We start from the raw sequence: 22,618 nt of genomic DNA, 5'->3' as shown, positions 1-22,618 counted from the left end.
ATTTTAGTAGCGTACGTACTACGTCGGAAATTTTTAGATGTCATAATTGATTTTATCCAAATTGTTCTTTTATGGGAAGTTATCGACATAGCATTATTTAAGTCCAGACAAATTTTAATTGAGATCCATATTTATCGTTTTTACAGTTGGATTTATGCTAAGTGGGATAACGCCAAGCCACAAACTGATATGAAGCATTTTGAATTTTCTAAAAAGTAATCACTTGATGTTTTTCAGAATAAGGAAGTAGTTGGGGCATACGAAAGCTGACTTCGATGACTTAAGTCATTTTAGACTTTGAATCAAATTTTTAAACAACATAATACAGTAAAATGCAAACAATTTTTGAGTTTTGGTAAATAATTTGTATAATTTAAGGTCAGAGATTTTTACCGAAGACTTTTATTAAAACAAAAAAACAATAATTATATAATAAGTTAATCAAATATATATTCGCCGGTGTTCACAACCTCTTCTCACCTCTCTACCAATTTGGACCAGTTTTTAAGGACCTCTTTTTTATCGAAGGTAACGCCCTTCATATGATTTGGTAGATCCGGAGAATACGGCGGAGTACGGATTTGACGACTTGTGCAACATGGGACCTGGCGTTGTCATGACGGAGTATGGTTTGATCAGGTCTCTTCAGTCGAATAGCCTCACTCACGTGATGTAGCCAGGCAATGTAGAGCTCCTTGTTGACCGTGGCATTCTATTCGAGCATCTCTCAGTGCACCATGTCCTTCCACTCCCACCAAGCACATATCATGATCTTCTTTGGATGAAGATCCGGCTTGACTCTCGGCTTGGCGTATCTCCTGGAGCCACGCACTCCTTTCTTTGCTTTATATTGATGTACATATAGGCACCGTTTCTCATCTCTCGGGACGATTCGGTACAAAAATCGCTGTTTATGACCGCGTGTTGGTCGATGGCGGGCGAGATGCTGAGAAGCAATTTGAAGGCGACTTTCTTTGTATATTTAGTTGAGCTTGTGAGGCAATCAGGCTCCCAATTTTTCAGTAAATCCCATTGAATGAAGGTTGAGAATTGTTTAATGATCGTAGTGGTTCCATACCACAATGCCATAACTATAACCGGAACTATAGATATCACTTTAATTTTGGATTTTCGCCATATCCATAAACAGCCGATTCGTTGCATTTATTGTGATTTTACTTTTCGCGTTCACTTCACTTTTTCGGTGAGTTTTAATTTGCAATTTTCACCCGCGCTTCCTTTCATGTTCATGGTTTTTATTTATTTCGAACATTTTTAGATATGACTTGTTGCGAAGCTGCTCGTGTGTGTATGACAAGCCAATCCATTTTAATGGGATTGGCACGCGATCGTCTTCTGCGCTTCAATTTCCGCCTTTTGGCATTTAACGCTCATGTTAGTAGGTTTTCTTTACTTTCTGCGTTTTGAAAGGAGCAATTAAATGGCTACGAATGTATGTAAATATCAGCTGTTTACGGTTATGTGACCATTAAGGGAAGACAGTAAGTATCGTTACGGTTAAGGCCACGGTTATGGTTATCGCGTTATGGTGTGGCTACTCCAATTTAACCCTTGAGCCTAAAAATAATAGTTATCGAACACTTGGACTTTTTTATACTTACAATTATTATCTAAAGACTTTTTGTCGCAAAATAAGTATTTGAAGACGTAAAAAATGTATCTCTCTCATAATTATTTTAAAAAGGCTTTTATAATTCAAAATAAGAGCTTTTCATCACATAAATTTTTCTCCGCTCGCAATTATTATGAGGATCTTATATAATTCCAATCTCAAAACAATAGTTAACGATGACTTACATTTTTTTATCATACTTTGCTAGTTGTTTATTCATTTTTTTCTTTCTTCTTAAAATACATATTTAATTATATTTCTGGGTTCACTAATTTATTGGCATGTGTTTCCTATTAATTTCCAATTGTCTTTAGAATAATGCAATACGCAGTTGATGGCAATGAGTCATTGAAAGAACTAAAGTGTCTTTACTGTGTCTAAAAAGCGGTCAATGCTAATTATTCATTAACGCAGCAGTATATTATAATAGGACTATGAATAAGTTCGTGCGGTTTTACAACAGATGGCGTAACTTGATTATTATTCCATCGATCCACATTTCCAAACATTCATTGGAGAGCTACTGTCGTAAGGCACAAACGTCAGTATAAGTTTTTTATTTGAAGCGTAAACAACAATATTTTTACCACACTTGAAAATGTCGAATTTCGTGCCAAATAATGTGTTTTTGCGGGGAATTCTTCTTCATTATTTTAATATGAAGAAAAAAGCAGCCGAAAGTCATCGTATCTTGGTGGAAGTTTATGGTGAGCATGCTCTATCTGAGCGAACGTGCCAGAAGTGGTTTGCACGCTTTAAAAGTGGTGATTTTGGCTTGGAAGACGAAGAACGCGAGGGTGCGCCGCCAAAGTTCATGGATACCGAATTGGAGGAATTGCTCGATCAAGATCCGGCTCAAACGCAAGAAGAGGTTGCAAAAACTTTGGGAGTTGATCAATCAACCATTTCCAAACGTTTAAAAGCCATGGGAATGATCCGAAAGGTAGGCCATTGGGTGCCGTATGAATTGAAGCCAAGAGACGTTGAACGCCGTTTTATGGCATGCGAACAACTGCTTCAACGGCACAAAAGAAAGGGTTTTTTGCATCGAATTGTGACTGGCGATGAAAAGTGGGTCCATTACGACAATCCAAAACGTCGGGCAACGTATGGATACCCTGGCCATGCTTCAACATCGACGTCGGCGCAGAATATTCATGGCCTGAAGGTTATGCTGTGTATCTGGTGGGACCAGCTGGGTGTTGTGTATTATGAGCTACTGAAACCGAATGAAACGATTACGGGGGATGTCTACCGACGACAATTGATGCGTTTGAGCCGAGCACTGCGAGAAAAACGGCCGCAATACGCCGATAGACACGACAAAGTTATTTTGCAACATGACAATGCTCGGCCACATGTTGCACAAGTGGTCAAAACATACTTAGAAACGCTCAAATGGGATGTCCTACCCCACCCGCCGTATAGTCCAGACCTTGCGCCATCCGATTACTATCTCTTCCGATCGATGCAACATGGCCTGGCTGACCAGCACTTCCGTAATTACGATGAAGTCAAAAAATGGATCGATTCGTGGATTGCGGCAAAACCGACCGAATTTTTCACAAAGGGAATCCGTGAATTGCCAGAAAGATGGGAAAAAGTAGTAGTAAGCGATGGACAATATTTTGAATATTAAATTTGTAACCATTTTACGTCAATAAAGTTTCAAATTTCGAAAAAAAACCGCACGAACTTATTCATAGTCCTATTACACCAATCACCCATCCCCTGAAATCTACAGACATATTATATTTACATCATATTGGCATAATTACAGCAGCTGATAGCCGCTGAAATCAGGCAAACCAAATTCGCTTTAGGGTTATCAGTCCAGCGGCCTAGAACGTAATGTGTATATGTTTTTTTGTATATTTACATATACCTATATGCATGTGCGTGTATCTAAGTAAATAGTTGTAAAGAGCATCAATAATATCGCAAAATACAATAAATTTAATTTAAAAAAACTGCACTTACATCATCAATATAACGCTGTTCCTTGGGTGCTGCTGCCGCGACAGACACAGTCGCTGACTCTGTTGTCGCAGCTGCCTCTGTGAATCTGTAATAGTCGTCGTGACGTGAACGCAACGCCAACATTTTTTGCTGGTGTTCTTGTTGTTTGCGATGGTGCTCTTGCTCGATGCGTTGCCACTTTTCGCTAGAAAAGTCTGCATCACTATTATTATCAGAATCGGCACCAAAGTTAGAGTTTGTTTTGCTATCATCACCGTCTCGATCTCTGGCTATGCGCCGGCGCATTGCAGAATATGAGTGTGGATAGTCGCGTTCCTTTTGTGGCACACGAAAGTCTTTAAATGGATTCGTAAAACGTTTGACGGTTGCTCGATGTTCCCCGTCTTGCATGTCGCTAGCATCGGGAAACTCGTTCGCACTCACACTTTCCTCTACTGAATCACCGTACGAATAATCATCATATTCACTGCTATTATCTACTTCATCCTCAGCTACTTGACTGCCGTAGTTTTCGCCAACAAATGTCCCCGTATTGGCGTTACTCTTTGTTTCACTGGAATCGGTATCCTCTACTTTTTTATAAGCACTATCTTTTCGTGTGGGTGATCCGTCATCCGAGCCGGCGTTTAAATTTAGCGAAATTCTTTGGCTGTCAGTTTGCCTTCTATTGTAAAAGCGCATGCCGGCGAAATCTTTTTCTAACCAACCATTTTTATCACCACGCACTTTTGGGCCTTTTGTTGTCCACAGATAAGGCGATTGGTAGAGCCCATCGCGATCAAAGTAACGATGTGGTTTCATATGCTGTGCTTCGCTGCTGCTGTTGGTTGTGGAAATAATAGATGATGCTATTTTGACGTCCTCATTAGTTGTAGCGACGACAACTCCTCCGACAGCTGCCTCTGTTGCTGTGGGCACTATCAGGTGTATTGATGGTGAAGATGTTACCACTACTGGCTTGGCTGCTGCGGCTTCCTGACGATGGTGGTGTTGTTGTAGTTGCTGATGTCGTTGATGTCGAAGAGGTGGGAGAACATAACGTTCCCATACGGAGGCCGGGCTCGATGAATGTCTGTGACTGTGACGGTGCAAATGTTCTGATATCTGAGGCTCCGATTGCGACAGTAAATGAATATACTTGTTGCCGCTATTGTCGCTGCTATTGACTGTTTTAGGGATAGAGTTACTATAATTTTCACTAAGTTGCTTGTACAATTGCGCTCGCTTGAAGTCATTCACGTTCTGTTCAGTACGCTGCGAATAATGCTCCTGATGCCGGAATACATGAGACGGCGGTAAAATATACGCAGACCTCTCAGGAATGCCATTAACACCACCGACTGCGGGTAAGCCAACACCTTCAGCAACAGTCTCAGTGCTGCTGTCAACGCGGTTGCCAACAGCAGAGACTACTAATGGCAGTGAAGCATTGCAGTGCAGCGCTACAAATAGTGCTAGGATGCGGCAATACTCAAACCATCGTTGAACTGTGTAGATGCCTGTGATGTTTTTCACGGTGACGTTATTGCGCGCCATATTGGCAAAATGCGCTTTTATAGTTGTGGAAAACTTAGATATTTCTATTGCCCGCCGCTGCTATTTATTGCTAATGTGGATTATTGTTTTTCTTATTGTTTTGGTTTTTAGTTGTTGTATATTACTGTTATTGCAGCTCCGCGCAGCAGCACAGCTTTGTCGTATGGTACATTATTTGCTTTTTTTCTATTGTTGCTGTTCTCCAATAAAAATATTACAATAACAATATTTATATATCGTACCACACCATCGCTAAATTAATAACTTTTTTGATATATTGCCAATTTATCTACTTTACGTATATTCTTGGCTTTTCAGATTTTTGTAGCTTTATTTTTGCATATTTATTGGTTAGGATATTTCTTCTCCAACTCCCTGTTAATCTGGTGATTTAAAAAAAATCAAACACACCAAGCACTTCACTCTATAAGTAATATATGTATATACATACAGATTTACTCATACATGCATATGTACATATGCACATTTGTACGCACTTACAAATAAATGCAATATGTGCGTAGGTTTTTCATATAAATACTTAAATACATACATATGTTTACACAATAAGGGTGTACTCAAGTACATACCTTGGTTATTATTTCACTTATTGTAATTCACAACTATATTTGAAGCCTTCACTTTTATTTCAATGTATTCGTGAATCATGGACTGCATCAACATTAAGAAAATCGTAGACAAAAAACTAAACACTATCGATGGTTGTATGCTCTGTGGTTGTTCTGACTTCACTTTGCAACCGCAATCGTCACTACACCATCTTCCTGGGCGAGTAGGCGAGACAGACCGCAGCAAAATAGACAGAAAGTCTCACCTTTGCCAAACTTATCATACTAGCACAACACCTTTGCATTTATTGCTTATTTAAGCTAAAACAATTTGTTGAGCTGTATTAAAATTTGATTTTTCGTGGGCGCTGCGATAAGATCAAGCTATGCCCACGAACAGCCGTGAAGATGGAGATGCCTTCTTTCCGATGCGCTTTGTGCCAAATTTCATTCACAAAAATTTATAAATTGTTGTGTTTGCTCAACCACTATGTTTACCATCAGCTTGCAAAAAAAAATAAGGACAGATACGCATATGTATTTGCATTTATTTACATACACATGCCGCTGAGGGCGCGCCGTCAAAGCATCCGTTTGCTTCTCGGTTAGTGTACTGTTTAGTGTAACTTTTTAAATGTATGTACATAAAAAATAAATATAAAAACTTCAATAAGAAATAACAGAAACACTGTTGTAATAATTTACACTACTCTTACAATCCGCTCACAAAACGAAAACACACGAAAGGTTTTATGCCGCAGTAATAACTGATTCTGATTTGAACAAAACCACCATTCGGCAGTGCAGTCAACAAAAGTCGACGGTGAGCATCGGCAACACGTTAGCAACACGCTTTCGCAACATCACGAACACAAATCATGCGCGCGAGCTGCACAGAGAATGTGTTACAAATGTTGCCATGCCTGCAATGAATCATTCTCACTTAGCAACATTTGTAAGCGCAATCAATGCGGTGGTTGCTATTGGACACAGTACAACTCCGCGATGTAGAGAATATAAAGGTGGTGCCATGCCCAAGCCGATACTTTATTCTTGTCGAATTTAACGTTTGAGTGAAAAGTTGCTTGTTTGTGGATATTTTGATTTTTAAATTAAACAAAATAATGACAATGGAGTGGCTCGTGTGGAATTGTTAAAGCATAAATGAATATGAAATTTCGAAAAGCAGATTTTTTCTTACTTTCCACGACAATGTATTCCGTCATTATAGGCTTTCCACTTACTTTCGCTTATTCTTCTACTTTTCATTTATTTATTCTCAGTGCTGACCTCTCGTACCTGAGATGGCGAAATCTTGTATTCGATTATTCTTGCACAGCTCTATAACTAACGTATGCAACTCTTATTACCACATTTTCTAACAGGCGTGTGATATTACAATATTTTTAAATTTTTACTGTTTTAGTAATTTGTTTTGGCATTTTAACTAAAACGCGAGTTGTTTCATAACTATAATAATAAATAACAAATTCAATTACGTACATAACAAATACTCCAAGTGTATTTCTGCCATGAAAAAACTTAATTAGCGCGAATTATATATATAAGTAATATATATATATGTAAGTATGTATTTATGTACATATGCATTAATCAGTGAAAACTTTTCAAATTTATTTTTGGTAAGAAGAGTTTCTTTTCTTAACCACAGAACAAACACTTGTACGAGTATGTTGCCTTTTCGATCAAAAAATAATTTTTTTTTAACTCAAAAATAATTAAAAAGAACCGGTAACTCAACTTGATGTTAAAACATATATGTACATATACATGTATTTTATATTGTAATTATGCTGTGCTAATGTATGGCAATCGAGGTAGATACGAGGGTCAATGTTTGAATATTGATATGTAGGTACATGAACAAATGTAGTTATAAGATACAAGATAGATTAACAATCAATGAAATTTTTAGCAATTTAATCCGTTTCTGAGATTAGCCCTAGTTATTTTAATAATATTGTCTTAATATAAACTTCTCTACAGAATTTTACAAAGAAAAATGTTTATATAAATTCTTCATTTCGCAATAAAGAATTTCATAAAGTATTATTCACACCCAGAATTTGTAATACAGAATGTTGTACTTTCTTACTCAACCCAAAGTTCCCAATAATAGATATTTTCTCACTTATAATAATTTTTTTATTGAGAAATGTTTAAATTTGTACGACTTTTTTTTAATGCTACCATGTAATAGCAAGGAGCTTTTAAAATCAGTTAATGTGAGCTGTTCGAATTTGTTGACAACCAGCTGATAGTGTTTTTACTTATGGAACTATACAATTCTATAGCACTAATGAACGGGGAAAGATATTTAAAGAAAATAAACATTCATCGAAATATAACGGTATTTTGCAGCAGTAAAACGTCAGCGGTTGTATTATTGTGCTTGAATTATTGGTTCACTTGAATAGAGGCATTAACCGAACAAGAAAAAATAATAATAAATACATTTAATTTTTTTTTTACATTTATTATTTAAAACTCAATAGTTTGTGCTGCAACCTTTCTAATACATATATTACTTCGTGAATGTGTTGATGAATGGATTTGTACAAATTCTCCAGATAGCATTATGAAATTTCAGTCCAGGCCGTTTTATTGATTCGAATTGAAGCATTTTTGTCTTCGAATTATATCATTTTCCTATTGTATCATACCATAGATTTCCAATAATGTTCAGATCTAGACTTCGATCCCACGACGGCCGGTTCTATGTATTCGTCAGTTTGCTCAAATTACTATATATGTACAATATGTATATTGCTTTTAATACAACATATGAAGAACTTATAGTTGGTTATGGGAGAATTCGAAAGACTTACGGATTTTTAGTGAAATCACTATAAACATACCTCTCTAAGCCCATCCAAATTTGCACTTTAGCAACATACATATGTATGTGTGCGGCAATACACACCTTCTACAGGCAATAAGAGAGTCACGATTGCTTAAAACCAAAACATAAACAAAAACAAAAATAGCATACAAAACCAACAAAGCAAAGTGACTTCAGCTCGTTGCACTGTAAAAAAAACACCTTGCGCAGTGCATCGTCAACAAACCATGTTATAGGTACGCAAACTTCTCGCGGCTGAGTATTGCTCTTCAAATGTGAGAATGAAATACATGCATAAATAACATATGTTATTGTATGCATAAGCACACATGTATGTTAACATACTATGTTTGTTTATTTACTTAAAAACAATTACAAGTTCTTTATAGGAATGCGAGTTTGAATTACTCGAAAATTATGAACTGAAAATTATATTAAATTCCAAGCACCGCCACAAAAAACTAAATCCAACATTTGGTTACACATAATTACACATGTACCGTTCTTACACTTTTATTTTTCAACTTCTACTTCTTACTATACAAATATCAGTGTACATTTCAGAGTAGATACACCAGTTCGGATGCTTAGCTGCATACATGCACACGTATATATGTATGTTTCTACCCTGCAGTAAACGTAGATAGTTCGGAACTAGCGATTTCACTAACGTTCGTAGTTCGTCACTAGTCCCGCGCTAATCTACTCTCCTTGTAATTAACTGGCGATTTAACGTTAACATATCTTAGAAGTTATTTGTAGAACTCATAATCCAGCTACTATGTATATTTCATTAATGCCAGCGTACTAACCACGTTGCCAACATATGTTCATTTCTACCAGATGCTTCATCTATTCGCCACTTGCTAACTCTTGGCGAAAAGAAGAGGCCCTTAGTGTTAAAAATATTGATTTAACCTTGGATTTCGACATGTGCGCCTTGTTGGGTCGTGGTGACTGGCTCGCGTGCCACTCCGACTTGTGCCACCGTTTTACCTGGGCACTGGACAGAGATTGGTCCCCGTAAGCTTCCTTGAGTAGCCCAATGGTTTCGGTACTCGTTTTATTTAGCTTTACGCAAAATTTGATCGAGTAACGTTGCTCCAACGATCGCTCCATTTTCGCCACTGCAAAATCCTAACACACTTTTAAAACAGCTTCCACACGCGGAGCGATGTTGACTGCACCGCTGTTGCCAGCGAACTGGCACCGGTTCCTAGTGGAAGGGGAAGGTCCAACGATCATTTTCCCCCTCCAGCCGATTCGGTTAATCGCTTGGCAGACGCTCCGTGCGGGAAGGCTGATTACTTTTCAATGAAACCCTGTAGACATATGGCAGCGAATAAAGATCTAGCGGTTACGTTGGCTGGGATATGTCGTCCGAATGGATACAAACGCTCCGGCTTTGAAAGTATTCGATGCGGTACCAGCTAATGGTAGCGGAGGAAGGGGAAGGCCTCCTCTGCGTTGGAAAGATCAGGTGGATAAGGACTTGGCTTCACTTGGTGTGTCCAATTGGCGCCGGTTAGCACGAGAAAGAAACGACTGGCGCGCTTTGTTAAACTCGGCCAAAATCGCGTAAGCGGTTATCGCGCCAATTAAGAAGAAGATGTTTGGTATTAGTGTGTTTATGCTTCTTCACTAATTTTCGTTTGCAAAAAACAATCGGTTAGAATCAGGTTAGAAATTAAAATTGTTAGTGAAAATTATACCTTAAAAATAAAGGGCAAAAATTTATGTTCAATGTATTTTTATTTTTTTCCTTTGATTTCCTTTTTTACAACTTTTTTTATAATTTTTGCAAATGGCATCGTACGTCAATCATATTTGACACTTAAACTAGAAAACTGCTGTATAAAAACAGGCAGCAATTGACCGCGTAAAAGTCAGAATAAATATTTCCGTTACTCAAAATCATTTTTTAACTGTAAATTGTTAATTAAATTATTAATTGTAACAATTTAACAAGTAAATTGATCATTAATTTTGCGGCACCTTGGATATATTCAAATGAATAAAAATATTACGAGAACTAAAACTTCCTGTGGCAGACTATATTCAAATATTCAGGAGCTATTCTACTTCGTCGTCGATTTTTATTCATTTATTCATTTAGTAAGTCAAGGTTTCTTACAGACTACATAGAACTAAGGGTATTTGTAAGAATTATATAGGTACATGTACATACATGCTTCGATACTATTTAAAGAAATCACTAAGTGATAATTTAAACTTAAATGTAGATAGCGATAAATCAAAAGCCAAAGAACTTGAAATATCGTTGAACTCATTCAATATTCTAATCATAGGTGCTTTCGAAGCATAAACAGTTCTAACACGCTCTAGGAAGAATAAATCATTACTCTGAAGTTTTTTCGACGTACGTGAAAATGAATGCGCTCTAAGAGTAAAGGCGAGTCAACTGTCCCATTTGCAATAAGCCAAGAGTGAGAAAACAATCGCTACATGGTATTGATATGACTACTATTGGTACATATTTTGTTGCCATCGTTGAAATATAGTATGTAGGTATTCAAATTTGGAATAGAATCTCTAAAATTGATAATTTCCAAAAACTGTTAGATTCTAGAGTGGAGTCGCAATCGATTTTTCCTTCACAGGAGGTTACCAATTAGTGAAGGTTTTTTGGTAGCTATGAAAATTAAACATCTGATTTGTAATGCTTCCTTTCTTTTAATATTTAAGCCTTTAGTTTGTAAGATCTCTGAATATTTAAAGCTACAAAATCCGTAAACCTCTTTCGGCTAGTCAGTACGCTGACTTATTCTACCAAAGTGAAAACATTTGCGTGACTAATTTTAATTTTCTTTAATTTTAAAAACTGTACAAGGTCGTTTTCCATCGGAACTTTTTGAGTCTAGAATTCAATTCCAGCTGTTAATAAAAGTGAGATGAAAAGTAACAACTGTTGTTTATTATATTTACTGTAATAATGAAATAAAATAAAATGTATAAAGTCCAGTTTCGTCTAATCACTTCACTCACATCTACACTTGTGGAGGACTATCTTATAAACACGCATGTTGTAGTTTAAAAGTTCTTCTTTACCAAACTGAAAAAATAGTTTTCTTATTTCGTTGTCAAAATAAAGTGCAACACTGCTGATGAAAATATATTTGTGTCACGGCATTTTTTTCTATTTACATATACAACTTCGTTACGAAATCTAAAATTAGCAGCACACTAACGAAACGTATTTTTATCACGATTCAGTCTCGGAAATATTTAATGGCACTTGCTCTCTTTTTAGAGACTATTTTTAGTGTGCTCCATTAACATACAGACTCATCAAAGTATTACTCTATACCTTCAATTCATTAAAACTTGTGGTAGGTCGGAAATTAATATAATAGCAATTAAAAGAATGAAAACAAATTTTTTTGTATGCCAAAATAAAAATAAAATTTCTTTCTCGTTTCTCCATTCACACTCACATCGGCACCGAATTGTTATCCTATGTATGTGGTTGTTTTTGTTTTAATTTTTATTTATTCAAACATTGCTCTGCTTTCAAACTTGCAAGTGAATCTAGCATTATTCTTCTTAATATGCATATTTAGTTCTGGCAAATATGAAGTAATTAGTGTCAATCGGCCATTTTGTCAGCACATATAGCGATGAGCAGATGCCAGAATTCAAAGCGTGCACAAATCAGACATAAGGGGCGTCTACTTTATTGAGTCGAGTTGTCATTTAATATTTAATTGGGCCGCGCGTAGCTTTCAATTTGGTCACGATATTCTGCAATATACATAGGTGGAAGCTGTTTCCAAAATATATAACCACCAAACAATTGAAACCATTTCTAAACTTGTGCTTACAACCTCTATAAAATTCAACGCTTATAGAATTCCACCATAAAAATGAAATAAATATGCAATTAAACATAGTTATAGACTAATTTGTTTTTGTTTTTATGGGACAAAATTGTATCTATAGGGTTTTTCAGTAAGAGCGCTTCAACTTTTGAACTTTTTTGAATAAAACACAAACGGTTAGACTTTTTTAACTAATTTTTTTTTATTATCGAGTTTGAACATATACATTTAAGTATGAAATTCGATTTCTTTTGCATGACCACCGCGTGCACGTTTTACGAAGTCCAATCGTTGAACCCAATTTTCGACCACTCTTTTGCATAAATCGGCCGAAATTCCAGCAATTTCGCTTTCAATATTGGCTCTGAGCTCACAAATCGTCGCCGGCTTGTTACTGTAGACCAATGACTTCACATAACCCCAAAACGGGACGGCTTGTTAAATGGACCGTAAAATGGCCGTAATGCTCTTAAAGTAGCAGCAACAGAACGATTATTTTCATAAAAAATTTGCACGATTTGCAATCGTTGCTCAAGTGTGTAGCGTTCCATGATGAAATGTATACTAATGAAGTTTACAAATGACAAGCGAAAAATAAAAAATATTGCGTCGTTCGCCCTCCCTTTCGGAAAAAAGTTGAAGCGCACCTATTGAATAACCCATTACTTGCTTTTCACTAATGCCTAAGCTGTCAACATAATTTAAATAACTTGAATGTTCACAAATATGCCCACCTGGGCATTTAATAAACTTCCCGAAGCTTTGGTTTACATTTGGTTATAGCCTTAGCTGCAAAATTGTTAAAAAATCATTTCTTTATTAATCAGCACATATGCGAAAACCTACTTATTGCGACATGTAAGTTCATATACGCATATAAAGGAGTCTCCAACGCTGTACGGTTTCGTATTGGGCATTTTTGTCGAGATCCAAGAGGGTTTTAATGACGCCCTTCCGTGAGGAATTATTAAATCCCTAAATAAACTGGGATGGCTTTGCGACCATTTGTTGAGCTTCGCCACCCTTGCACCATGATCAAACCCGATTTCCCACTCGGATGACTTGAGACTTGTTGGAAGGAAGTGAAAAGTTTTCCTATGTATTCCATACTCTGTGCGAGCTGATGCGAATAATGGCATCAACAACTATTCCAAAACCGGATATCTCGTGAACCGAACTCAGCAAATAGTCACCAATATAATACCTAGTATGGATTGGAGATCAATATTTAGAAAATGCTAATCTAAAGCATTTTTTAATATTTAGATTCAAACGATTTTTACCATATACAAAGCTGTTACATTATCAAAATCCGTTTGAAGTTTGATAGAATTAGAAAGACCCGTGACGGTTTTGTACATGTGTAAGTCATCACAAAATTAGAATATCCAAGCAATGTTATATGTCAGTAATAAAAATGACAAACAAAAGAGTCTGAAGACGCTACCTCGCAGAACATCCGATGACATAGTAAAAGATCGTGAGCAACTACAACCCATAACAACAACGAAACGCACTTTCGCCGAAAAGCTAAAATGAAAGCCAAGATCAGCTAGTTTAGACCTTAAAAGTCAAAAGGTTTCGAAAAATCGGTATCAACTTCAACTCGATTAATAAATACAGAAAGACCAAGTTCCGAAATAATCGCAAGAGAGGTCCCTTCAATCCATTTCCGATTCTTTTTTTCTATAGATTTCAATCAACGTTTTTCTTATTTTGCTGTTAAGATTCAAAAAACTATTTTTGACCAAAATTATTTCGTCTCTAGAATAATTTTCCAATTATAGTTTTGGTTTTTTGGCAGCACTTTCTTTGGCATTCATTAGCGAAATATTTGGGAATTTAGTAGCTTCTAAATTATCTTCGCGGACTATGAATTTTGTATTCGAAATATCTAATTTCAAACAAATAATAATCTAAATCCGAAATATAAAACAAAGGCTGTGCGGTAACAGTTTGCAATACTTTAAGAGCGTGAGAGGCGGTTCAAGGCAAACCAATTTAAACATGTAGTTTGAGAAAACATTTTAACGGTTTCTTGCCTTTAAAAGCTTATTAAAAAATTTTTTACAAGAACTTAACGTTTAAGAGAGATGTTTTGTTTCTAAAAGTACTGAAAATTATTTTATCCAACCGTAACTTGCCAACGGTTTATATTCACCCTTTTTCACCCTCCACCTCCTTTTTTTTTGTTTGGATCTTCCTATCATCCACTCTAATTATTGAACACTTTTACAGTATACACTCTATCTACATATAAATAAATCTTGTGCGAGTAGTGTTTTGGTAAGTCAACGCCTTTAACTTTTTGCTATCTTTTAAGTTTAAGTTTGACAGTGTCATCAAAAATGGAAAGAAAACACGCAAAACCATTTCGCTTTTACTAACCTCTTGAATGAAAATGAGCGACCTCGCCCGTTAAGATTTTCTGTACTAAATTCCAATTTGATCAGCGTCGTCCGTTTGTTTGTTTGTTTGTCTTATCGTGTACTTAAAGCTTTTATTTTTACATTTTTATCAAATACTAGCTTTAACCCGCGGCCGCGCTCGCGTAGGAGTAGTTTTGAGGGATTTAGGAAATGTATATAAAAGAATTACAAACAATAATTTCATAGAAAATATTTTTTTATTAATAACCATAACATTACAATACCCGGCATCCGTTGCTATGTCTCGTTGAATAAAATCAAAACAACCAATCAGAAAAATATCAAGTAAAATTAATTTTATTAATTTTCTATCTCAAACCGTTTTTGAACTTTGCATTTGGGTCATAGTTGAACAGCTTATGCGGATTATGAAGTCTAGAGTGTGCTATAAATAGTGGGAAATAGGAAAAACTGAGATTTTTTAGATTAAATTTAAGCAAATATTCGATTATTAGTGACGAATGAGAGTGGTGGCGCGGCCTGGGGGCTATGGGAAGGGAGTTCCATCATAAAAGCATGCCTATAACCTTCATTGGGTGAAAATACCTATGAATGTATAAAAATGTTTACGTCATTTGGTGTTGTCGTTTCGTAGTGATGCGCGGACAACGCACAGACATTCACCTTTATAGTATAGAAGATTATCATTACTTTATAAACCTGTGGTATTACAAATGAAATAGTTTTTACTTTTATATAAATATGTAACATTTAATAAAAACAGGAACATTTAGGTTTTATTTTACGATAATTCCACGCATAAAATAGCATTCTTTCATCCTATCCTTCTTGGGTAATGTGTACTTCAAATGTAAGGATGATAGTTTATAAGTGCGCGCGGGTATAAAAGTGTACAGTTCGAAGATGCAAGATTTAACTAAGATTTTTATTTTATTTTATGTATTTCGCCATACCTACCTTTTGTCATCGTAACTAACGATATATTCAATTTGTGCATTCGTGCCAATTTTCGCCTAGCTTAATTAGTTTTAGATATATAATATATTCGTTTCCACATTTTGGTATATAATATTTGTCAGATGCCACACCCCCTATATATCACGGCTAACATTTCTGCACTAAAGAAAGTTATTTCCTTCAAATCAGTGCTTGCCTCGTTGAAATCGCTAATTACTTGTTGGTCTTATTTTCTTTCATTTAACACAATTTTCAGCCTATACATTCATGCCATAGAATACGGATATTTGAGGGGGAAATAACAATATCCGAACTTAACAATAAAACTATTTAAAAATCCGAGCTTCATTCCACGACGATTATCAACTAAACTACCATTTATTGTTGTAAAAATGTGAAACATACTGCGGTTTAGTGTATTGATTATAAGAGTGCTACTTTCTTCCATTTCTACCATTTATTGTTGTAAAAATGTGAAACATACTGCGGTTTAGTGTATTGATTATAAGAGTGCTACTTTCTTCTCCATAGCTGTACAAAAATACTGAAAGAGCGTCTACCACCCATTACTATTAAAAACAAAAGACTGTAATAGGCGAAGTTCAGAAGTATCTTTCTGCATTTAGTTCTTTATGCGCTAGTTAGTGATACGCGCTCTTTCGAAACCAAAACCTTTTTAGGCGAGCACTCAACTCCTTTTGAATTCTGATATTCAGTCTTCAGCCGGCAAACGCCAACGACGTACACATTAGACATTGGCGGCATCACCTGTGTCTAAAATACTAAAAAATGTACTACAAATGTACAAACGAAATGAAAATTTCAGAACTGGTTCAGCGGCTAGTTGCTGGACGATTTTGTTTAGCTTTGTTGTTACTGCTAACTATAATCAGTGGGCAACCGGTTAATGATGAGCCAGTAAACAATGATGACTCCAAAATGATTTATGATCAGCGGCAAAGTGGTAAATACAATATACGTATCAATATTAAGGATGTGGCTATTATAGAAATGGATAACAATGGCTTTGGTGAGGCAAGTATTCAAATATCAAATAAAATTATTTATTTACGTACACTTCTATTAATAGAAGATATATTATATTTTTAACTGTAATATGCAGGAAGATTCTAGCGAGGAAGATTATTATTATGATGAAGATGATTTGACGGTTAAACCATTGAAGCTCACAACGCCTTTTCCAACATTCTTGCAACCTTTAATATCAACGCCAATCCAAGCAACATCAAAGCCAACAGTCTCACCAGAGCTCTCACAACCGCGGCCAACACCAATGGCAACAACCACGGTCCAACCAATGCACAATATTAATATCTTGTCTAGTACTCAAACATCAGAAGGAGCAGAGGAGATTACAATACAAGAAACTACCAACATGTACGCGAATCCACTCTCATCGCACAAACCAACTCAAATTTTGCTTGAACCCCGATCCGAATACATGCCTGCTCCCAAATTTATGCCGGCCGGTGAAATGAAACTGAATTCCAAAATAATGTCGCCAGCAACAGCATCACCAACATTAATTGCAATCCTTTCCTCACCACCAGGATTAGTACATCATGAAAAGCAGAAAATTCAGAGAAGTGAAGACAAAACTGGTATAACAGTTTTTCCAACAAAATTGTTACACTACAATGAATCCGGAGTGTTCAAATTTAGGATGCAGCAAAATAAGAAGCCAACCAAACACCACTTTCGACAATGCCGAACAAATCAGTACCTAGATTTAACAGGAAATTGTCGCAACAAACGATCAGCGTCGTTTTTGTAAGTATTTTAATGCTTTTGATGTGGTCAAGCTCCAAGACTGCCTCGGCGCTTATTAGCCTTTGGATAAAACCACTCGTGTCCTTGCTATGTATGTATGCTCATATATGGGTGCTCGGTTGATTTTGCCATTATATTGACTTAGTGTGTGCTAAGGTTAAGCATTTTTGTTGGATAATAGCGCAGAATTTCTTGCTTGCATTTAAAATGTTCACCACTTTAATAAAAATGAAACAGTGCAGGGAAGTTTGTGTTTTCAAAGTTTGTACATTGTAAATGAAAATCGTTCACGTCCTTGTGAACAAATGGAATAAATCAAAATTGCATTTCGTATGAGACTGCCGTTATATAAATACACTCGTATAGATCATCATCAGGCCAATTCAGTGGTTCAGTAATTCAGAACTGCAGTTAGAAGTTTAGAATTTTTAATTAATTTAAGTCCAGTCATGAATTGAGTTGAAAGTTAAATTAAGATATCACGTTTTTCTGAAATAAAGTCTGGTTATTGCCGTAAACTACGGTTAAATTACTTATGAAAACACGAAGATAAACAATAAGAAATGAGCGGCAGTCAAGGTACGAGTATAAAAATTCGCCCGTCTGCTGCAGTTTCGGTCAAAATTGCCACTTGTATGGTGTTTCGCTAGAAACACTTTAACTTTGAGTAGTACTACAATAATACCAGCTGCATAATCGGGATGCCGTATCTTGTAAAACATTCACAATCTCCAGGCATTTAATCCTTCTGGTATGGAACTCATGAATTGGTTTGAAATAATTATTATTCCTATAGTATACCACAATATATGCATCGTAGTTTATTTTAGTTATTTAGCTAAGAGGTAATGCGTAAAATAAATTCAAATTTATACTATTTCGTTGTTGTGGGCAAGGGCAGTATGGTAAAGATTGCGGACTCTTTTTGAATTTTATTTCCTCTCGGACGACAACTTAAAGTTGCTATGAGGAGTCAGATCGTTTTTACCGTCCATTTAGATATCTTATGTTGGTATCAACGCGCGATATATGATACAACTGTGGCAGTAATATTCTTTAAGATGCAGTTCCCTTGTATCTCATGCATAAATATCGAAAGTAATCGAATCATTTATAAACCCGGTTAAAGGCGTTTCTAAACTTATATGACTTCAGTGTATCAGTTCCGAATTAGCTTCGGTTATATCAGATTTTAGAAAAAACGTCTAGCGTCTGCCGTCATTAGTATTTCCGGCCTGCTGATTAGGCGGCTACACACATAAACCCCTTCTCTTTTTGTACTCACTTTTAATTTGCATTGTCACGGTCTGGACTATATATTATTTTGCAACCCTCTAGCTGGCCAAACTTGTATGCCAAACCTTTGGGAAATGTGAAGCATGCGAGAATATGTAATAGGACTATGAATAAGTTCGTGCGGTTTTACAACAGATGGCGTAACTTGATTATTATTCCATCGATCCACATTTCCAAACATTCATTGGAGAGCTACTGTCGTAAGGCACAAACGTCAGTATAAGTTTTTTATTTGAAGCGTAAACAACAATATTTTTACCACACTTGAAAATGTCGAATTTCGTGCCAAATAATGTGTTTTTGCGGGGAATTCTTCTTCAGAAAGAAAAAAGCAGCCGAAAGTCATCGTATCTTGGTGGAAGTTTATGGTGAGCATGCTCTATCTGAGCGAACGTGCCAGAAGTGGTTTGCACGCTTTAAAAGTGGTGATTTTGGCTTGGAAGACGAAGAACGCGAGGGTTCGCCGCCAAAGTTCATGGATACCGAATTGGAGGAATTGCTCGATCAAGATCCGGCTCAAACGCAAGAAGAGGTTGCAAAAACTTTGGGAGTTGATCAATCAACCATTTCCAAACGTTTAAAAGCCATGGGAATGATCCGAAAGGTAGGCCATTGGGTGCCGTATGAATTGAAGCCAAGAGACGTTGAACGCCGTTTTATGGCATGCGAACAACTGCTTCAACGGCACAAAAGAAAGGGTTTTTTGCATCGAATTGTGACTGGCGATGAAAAGTGGGTCCATTACGACAATCCAAAACGTCGGGCAACGTATGGATACCCTGGCCATGCTTCAACATCGACGTCGGCGCAGAATATTCATGGCCTGAAGGTTATGCTGTGTATCTGGTGGGACCAGCTGGGTGTTGTGTATTATGAGCTACTGAAACCGAATGAAACGATTACGGGGGATGTCTACCGACGACAATTGATGCGTTTGAGCCGAGCACTGCGAGAAAAACGGCCGCAATACGCCGATAGACACGACAAAGTTATTTTGCAACATGACAATGCTCGGCCACATGTTGCACAAGTGGTCAAAACATACTTAGAAACGCTCAAATGGGATGTCCTACCCCACCCGCCGTATAGTCCAGACCTTGCGCCATCCTATTACTATCTCTTCCGATCGATGCAACATGGCCTGGCTGACCAGCACTTCCGTAATTACGATGAAGTCAAAAAATGGATCGATTCGTGGATTGCGGCAAAACCGACCGAATTTTTCACAAAGGGAATCCGTGAATTGCCAGAAAGATGGGAAAAAGTAGTAGTAAGCGATGGACAATATTTTGAATATTAAATTTGTAACCATTTTACGTCAATAAAGTTTCAAATTTCGAAAAAAAACCGCACGAACTTATTCATAGTCCTATTATGTACATACATTCGTTGTTGGGTGTTTGACCGGGGTCCTTTTCCAATTTGTTGTGTGCGTCTTTAGATTGTTCCACAAATGGAGAGATCTACAGTTTTATGGCGCTTCCCATCCGTAGATGATTTTTTATGCGAAACTTTTTCATAGTGAAAAACTTATTTATATAAATTTCGACATAAAAGTTGTATACGTTGTGTCCAGTTGACCTCTTGTTTTGATAGCTTCGTAGTCTCCTTTGTGAAATTAAGTTTGATAGGTCTACAGAACGGTGTAGAAGAAATATTGTTTTGGACCTTATTCACGCGAAAAATAAACCGGAGTAAATAAAGCCACCGTAGCCGAATGGGTTGGTGCGTTACTACTATTCGGAATTCACAGAGAGAACGTTGGTTCGAATCTCGGTGGAACATCAAAAAAAAAATTATGAAAAACACCTTAAAGTAAATAAAGTTTTTTACTCGTTACAATGATACAGGTAGCATCGCGAAACGTCAAGGACGTGGTAATCAAAAGACTGCAACGTCCCGTGAAATGGTTCAAAAAGTGAAGAAGTGAATTGAGCGAAATACCCGACGAAGTACCAATCAAATGGCGAAAGAACTGAAAATATCTGACCGTAGCCACATACTGAAAGAATAATCTCAAAGTCAAGCCATAGAAGATCCAAAAGGCGCATAATCTCACACCAAAGCAGCAACAAGTCAGACTTGAGAGAGCGAAGGAGTTGTTGGCTTGGCCGAAAATGGTCAACTTCCGAACATTGTGTTTTCTGACGAGAAAAATTTTGAAATTGAGCAATTCGTTAACTCCCAAAACGATAGGGTTTATTTGACCAACCGTTCATACGAGAATTCGAGTCATCGATTGACCACCAGGAGGCAGCACCCGCCACAGGTAATGGTTTGGGCCACTGTAACCACGGATGGGCGCTCTCCAATCGTTTTCATCGAACCTTGCGTCAAGGTAAATGCGAAATATTATCGGGAAAGTATTCTGGAAGTTGCCTTGAAGCCGTGGGCAGACGAACATTTCGGTAGCAGACCATGGTCGTTTCAAGAGGACTCGGCCACGTCTCACAAAACTCGAGGGAACCAAGAATGGTTAAAAACAACGTTCCGAACTTCATAACGTCCACACAATAGTTCTAAAATTCCGCGAATCTGATGGATTATTATCTTTGGGCCATTTTGGATAGCAAGGTCCGAACTAAAAGATTCACCAGTCTCGAGGCGCTGAAAAAAGCCATTGTCCGCGAGTTGGCAAAAATATCTGCAAGTCATATTCGGGCAGCTTGCGATTCGTTTCTGGACCGTCTGAAGGCCATAGTCAAGGCAAAAGGTGGTCATATCGAGCAAAAGTAAATTGATTCTTAATTTTGTATTATTTTCACACATTTTTTACTATGAATTGAATAAAAGTAATTTTCCTAACTAAATATATGGCCTTTTTAATTGGTTACACTTCTAGTGCCGGACCCTCAAAATTTAAGAGAATTTGCTTTTTTTTTTATTCTAAAATTAAAAGAATTCCTCTTTTTATTACAGTAATTAATTAAATTTTTATTACTTGGATTAATTTCTAATGAATTTGAGTGGAGTTGCTTTGCGCTATACTCACTTATCAATATAGCCTCTCTATCAAGATTAGAAGTTCCGCTTGCCATTTCTTTTATCCTCTATAGTCAGCTTCAACAAACTCTTATACTTTATAATGTTTCCAAATATTATGTATGGGACAGCAAAAATTTTGTAATTTGTATCACCTTTTGAACCCTTGCATCATGATTTGAACCCGAACGACGAGTATCAACTGCTCCACCAATTATATGGTAGTTGCGCAGGAATGGATGCTTTTTTGAAATGGTAAGCAACAACGTCTAACAACATTTCAAAATCAGCTATCGCTTCGTCAAGAATCGACTTATACCCGGTAGCCAGAAACAGGTTTCAGTGAAAAATGTAAACAAGTCGTCTCCACATGATAATTAACTTGAATTCGTACGATAAGTATCTTTATGCACATACATATGTACATACATCAAAAAAACTCCTTCAGAATTGAATAGCCATTTTACTTACTCACGCTTGTTCTTTCTTTATATGTATTTCCAGAAAAAAACTGTTCAACATCATTTCTAACTTTCCTTTCATACTTGAAAAGGATGCCCGCCATGAATGAGCACAGAAAATTCATCCATTTTTAAAAAAGCATGTAAACGAAACATTATAATAAAAGAGCAAAAAAAGTAAAGACAAAGAGACACCAAGCATTTTATTATATTTCTTTGTTTTATTTCAACATTTTAGTGTAGTTCATCAAAGTATATTGCAAACTATAAAAACGAATACATATGGAGTTTTGTATAAAGTGGATAATTTAAAAAGAAAGC

At 36.6% G+C, this 22,618-nt stretch overlaps 2 protein-coding genes across 2 annotated transcripts in view; one reads left to right on the top strand and one right to left on the bottom strand.

The window, feature by feature from the left end:
• The window catches only part of LOC128863483 (uncharacterized), a 107,093-nt gene extending 101,429 nt beyond the window's left edge, over positions 1-5,664 (bottom strand). Inside the window, exon 1 of the mRNA XM_054102669.1 lies at positions 3,614-5,664. Within this exon, the coding sequence (XP_053958644.1) occupies positions 3,614-5,149 (1,536 nt within the window). The 5' untranslated portion in view covers positions 5,150-5,664. The remainder of the gene's footprint in view (positions 1-3,613) is intronic.
• An 11,013-nt stretch (positions 5,665-16,677) lies between these two features.
• Positions 16,678-22,407, top strand: LOC128862695 (uncharacterized). The gene is made up of 3 exons (XM_054101355.1): positions 16,678-16,802; positions 16,891-17,558; positions 22,341-22,407. Exons 1-3 carry the CDS (start codon positions 16,707-16,709, stop codon positions 22,405-22,407), a joined length of 831 nt encoding a protein of 276 aa, XP_053957330.1. The 5' UTR covers positions 16,678-16,706.
• Positions 22,408-22,618: the final 211 nt, after the last annotated feature.

The sequence above is a fragment of the Anastrepha ludens genome, chromosome 5 (genome assembly GCF_028408465.1).
Source record: "Anastrepha ludens isolate Willacy chromosome 5, idAnaLude1.1, whole genome shotgun sequence".
NCBI classification, from domain to species: Eukaryota; Metazoa; Arthropoda; class Insecta; order Diptera; family Tephritidae; genus Anastrepha; species Anastrepha ludens.
The sequence above is the reverse complement of the archived record's forward strand: the minus strand, read 5'-3'. Positions and strand labels throughout refer to the sequence as shown.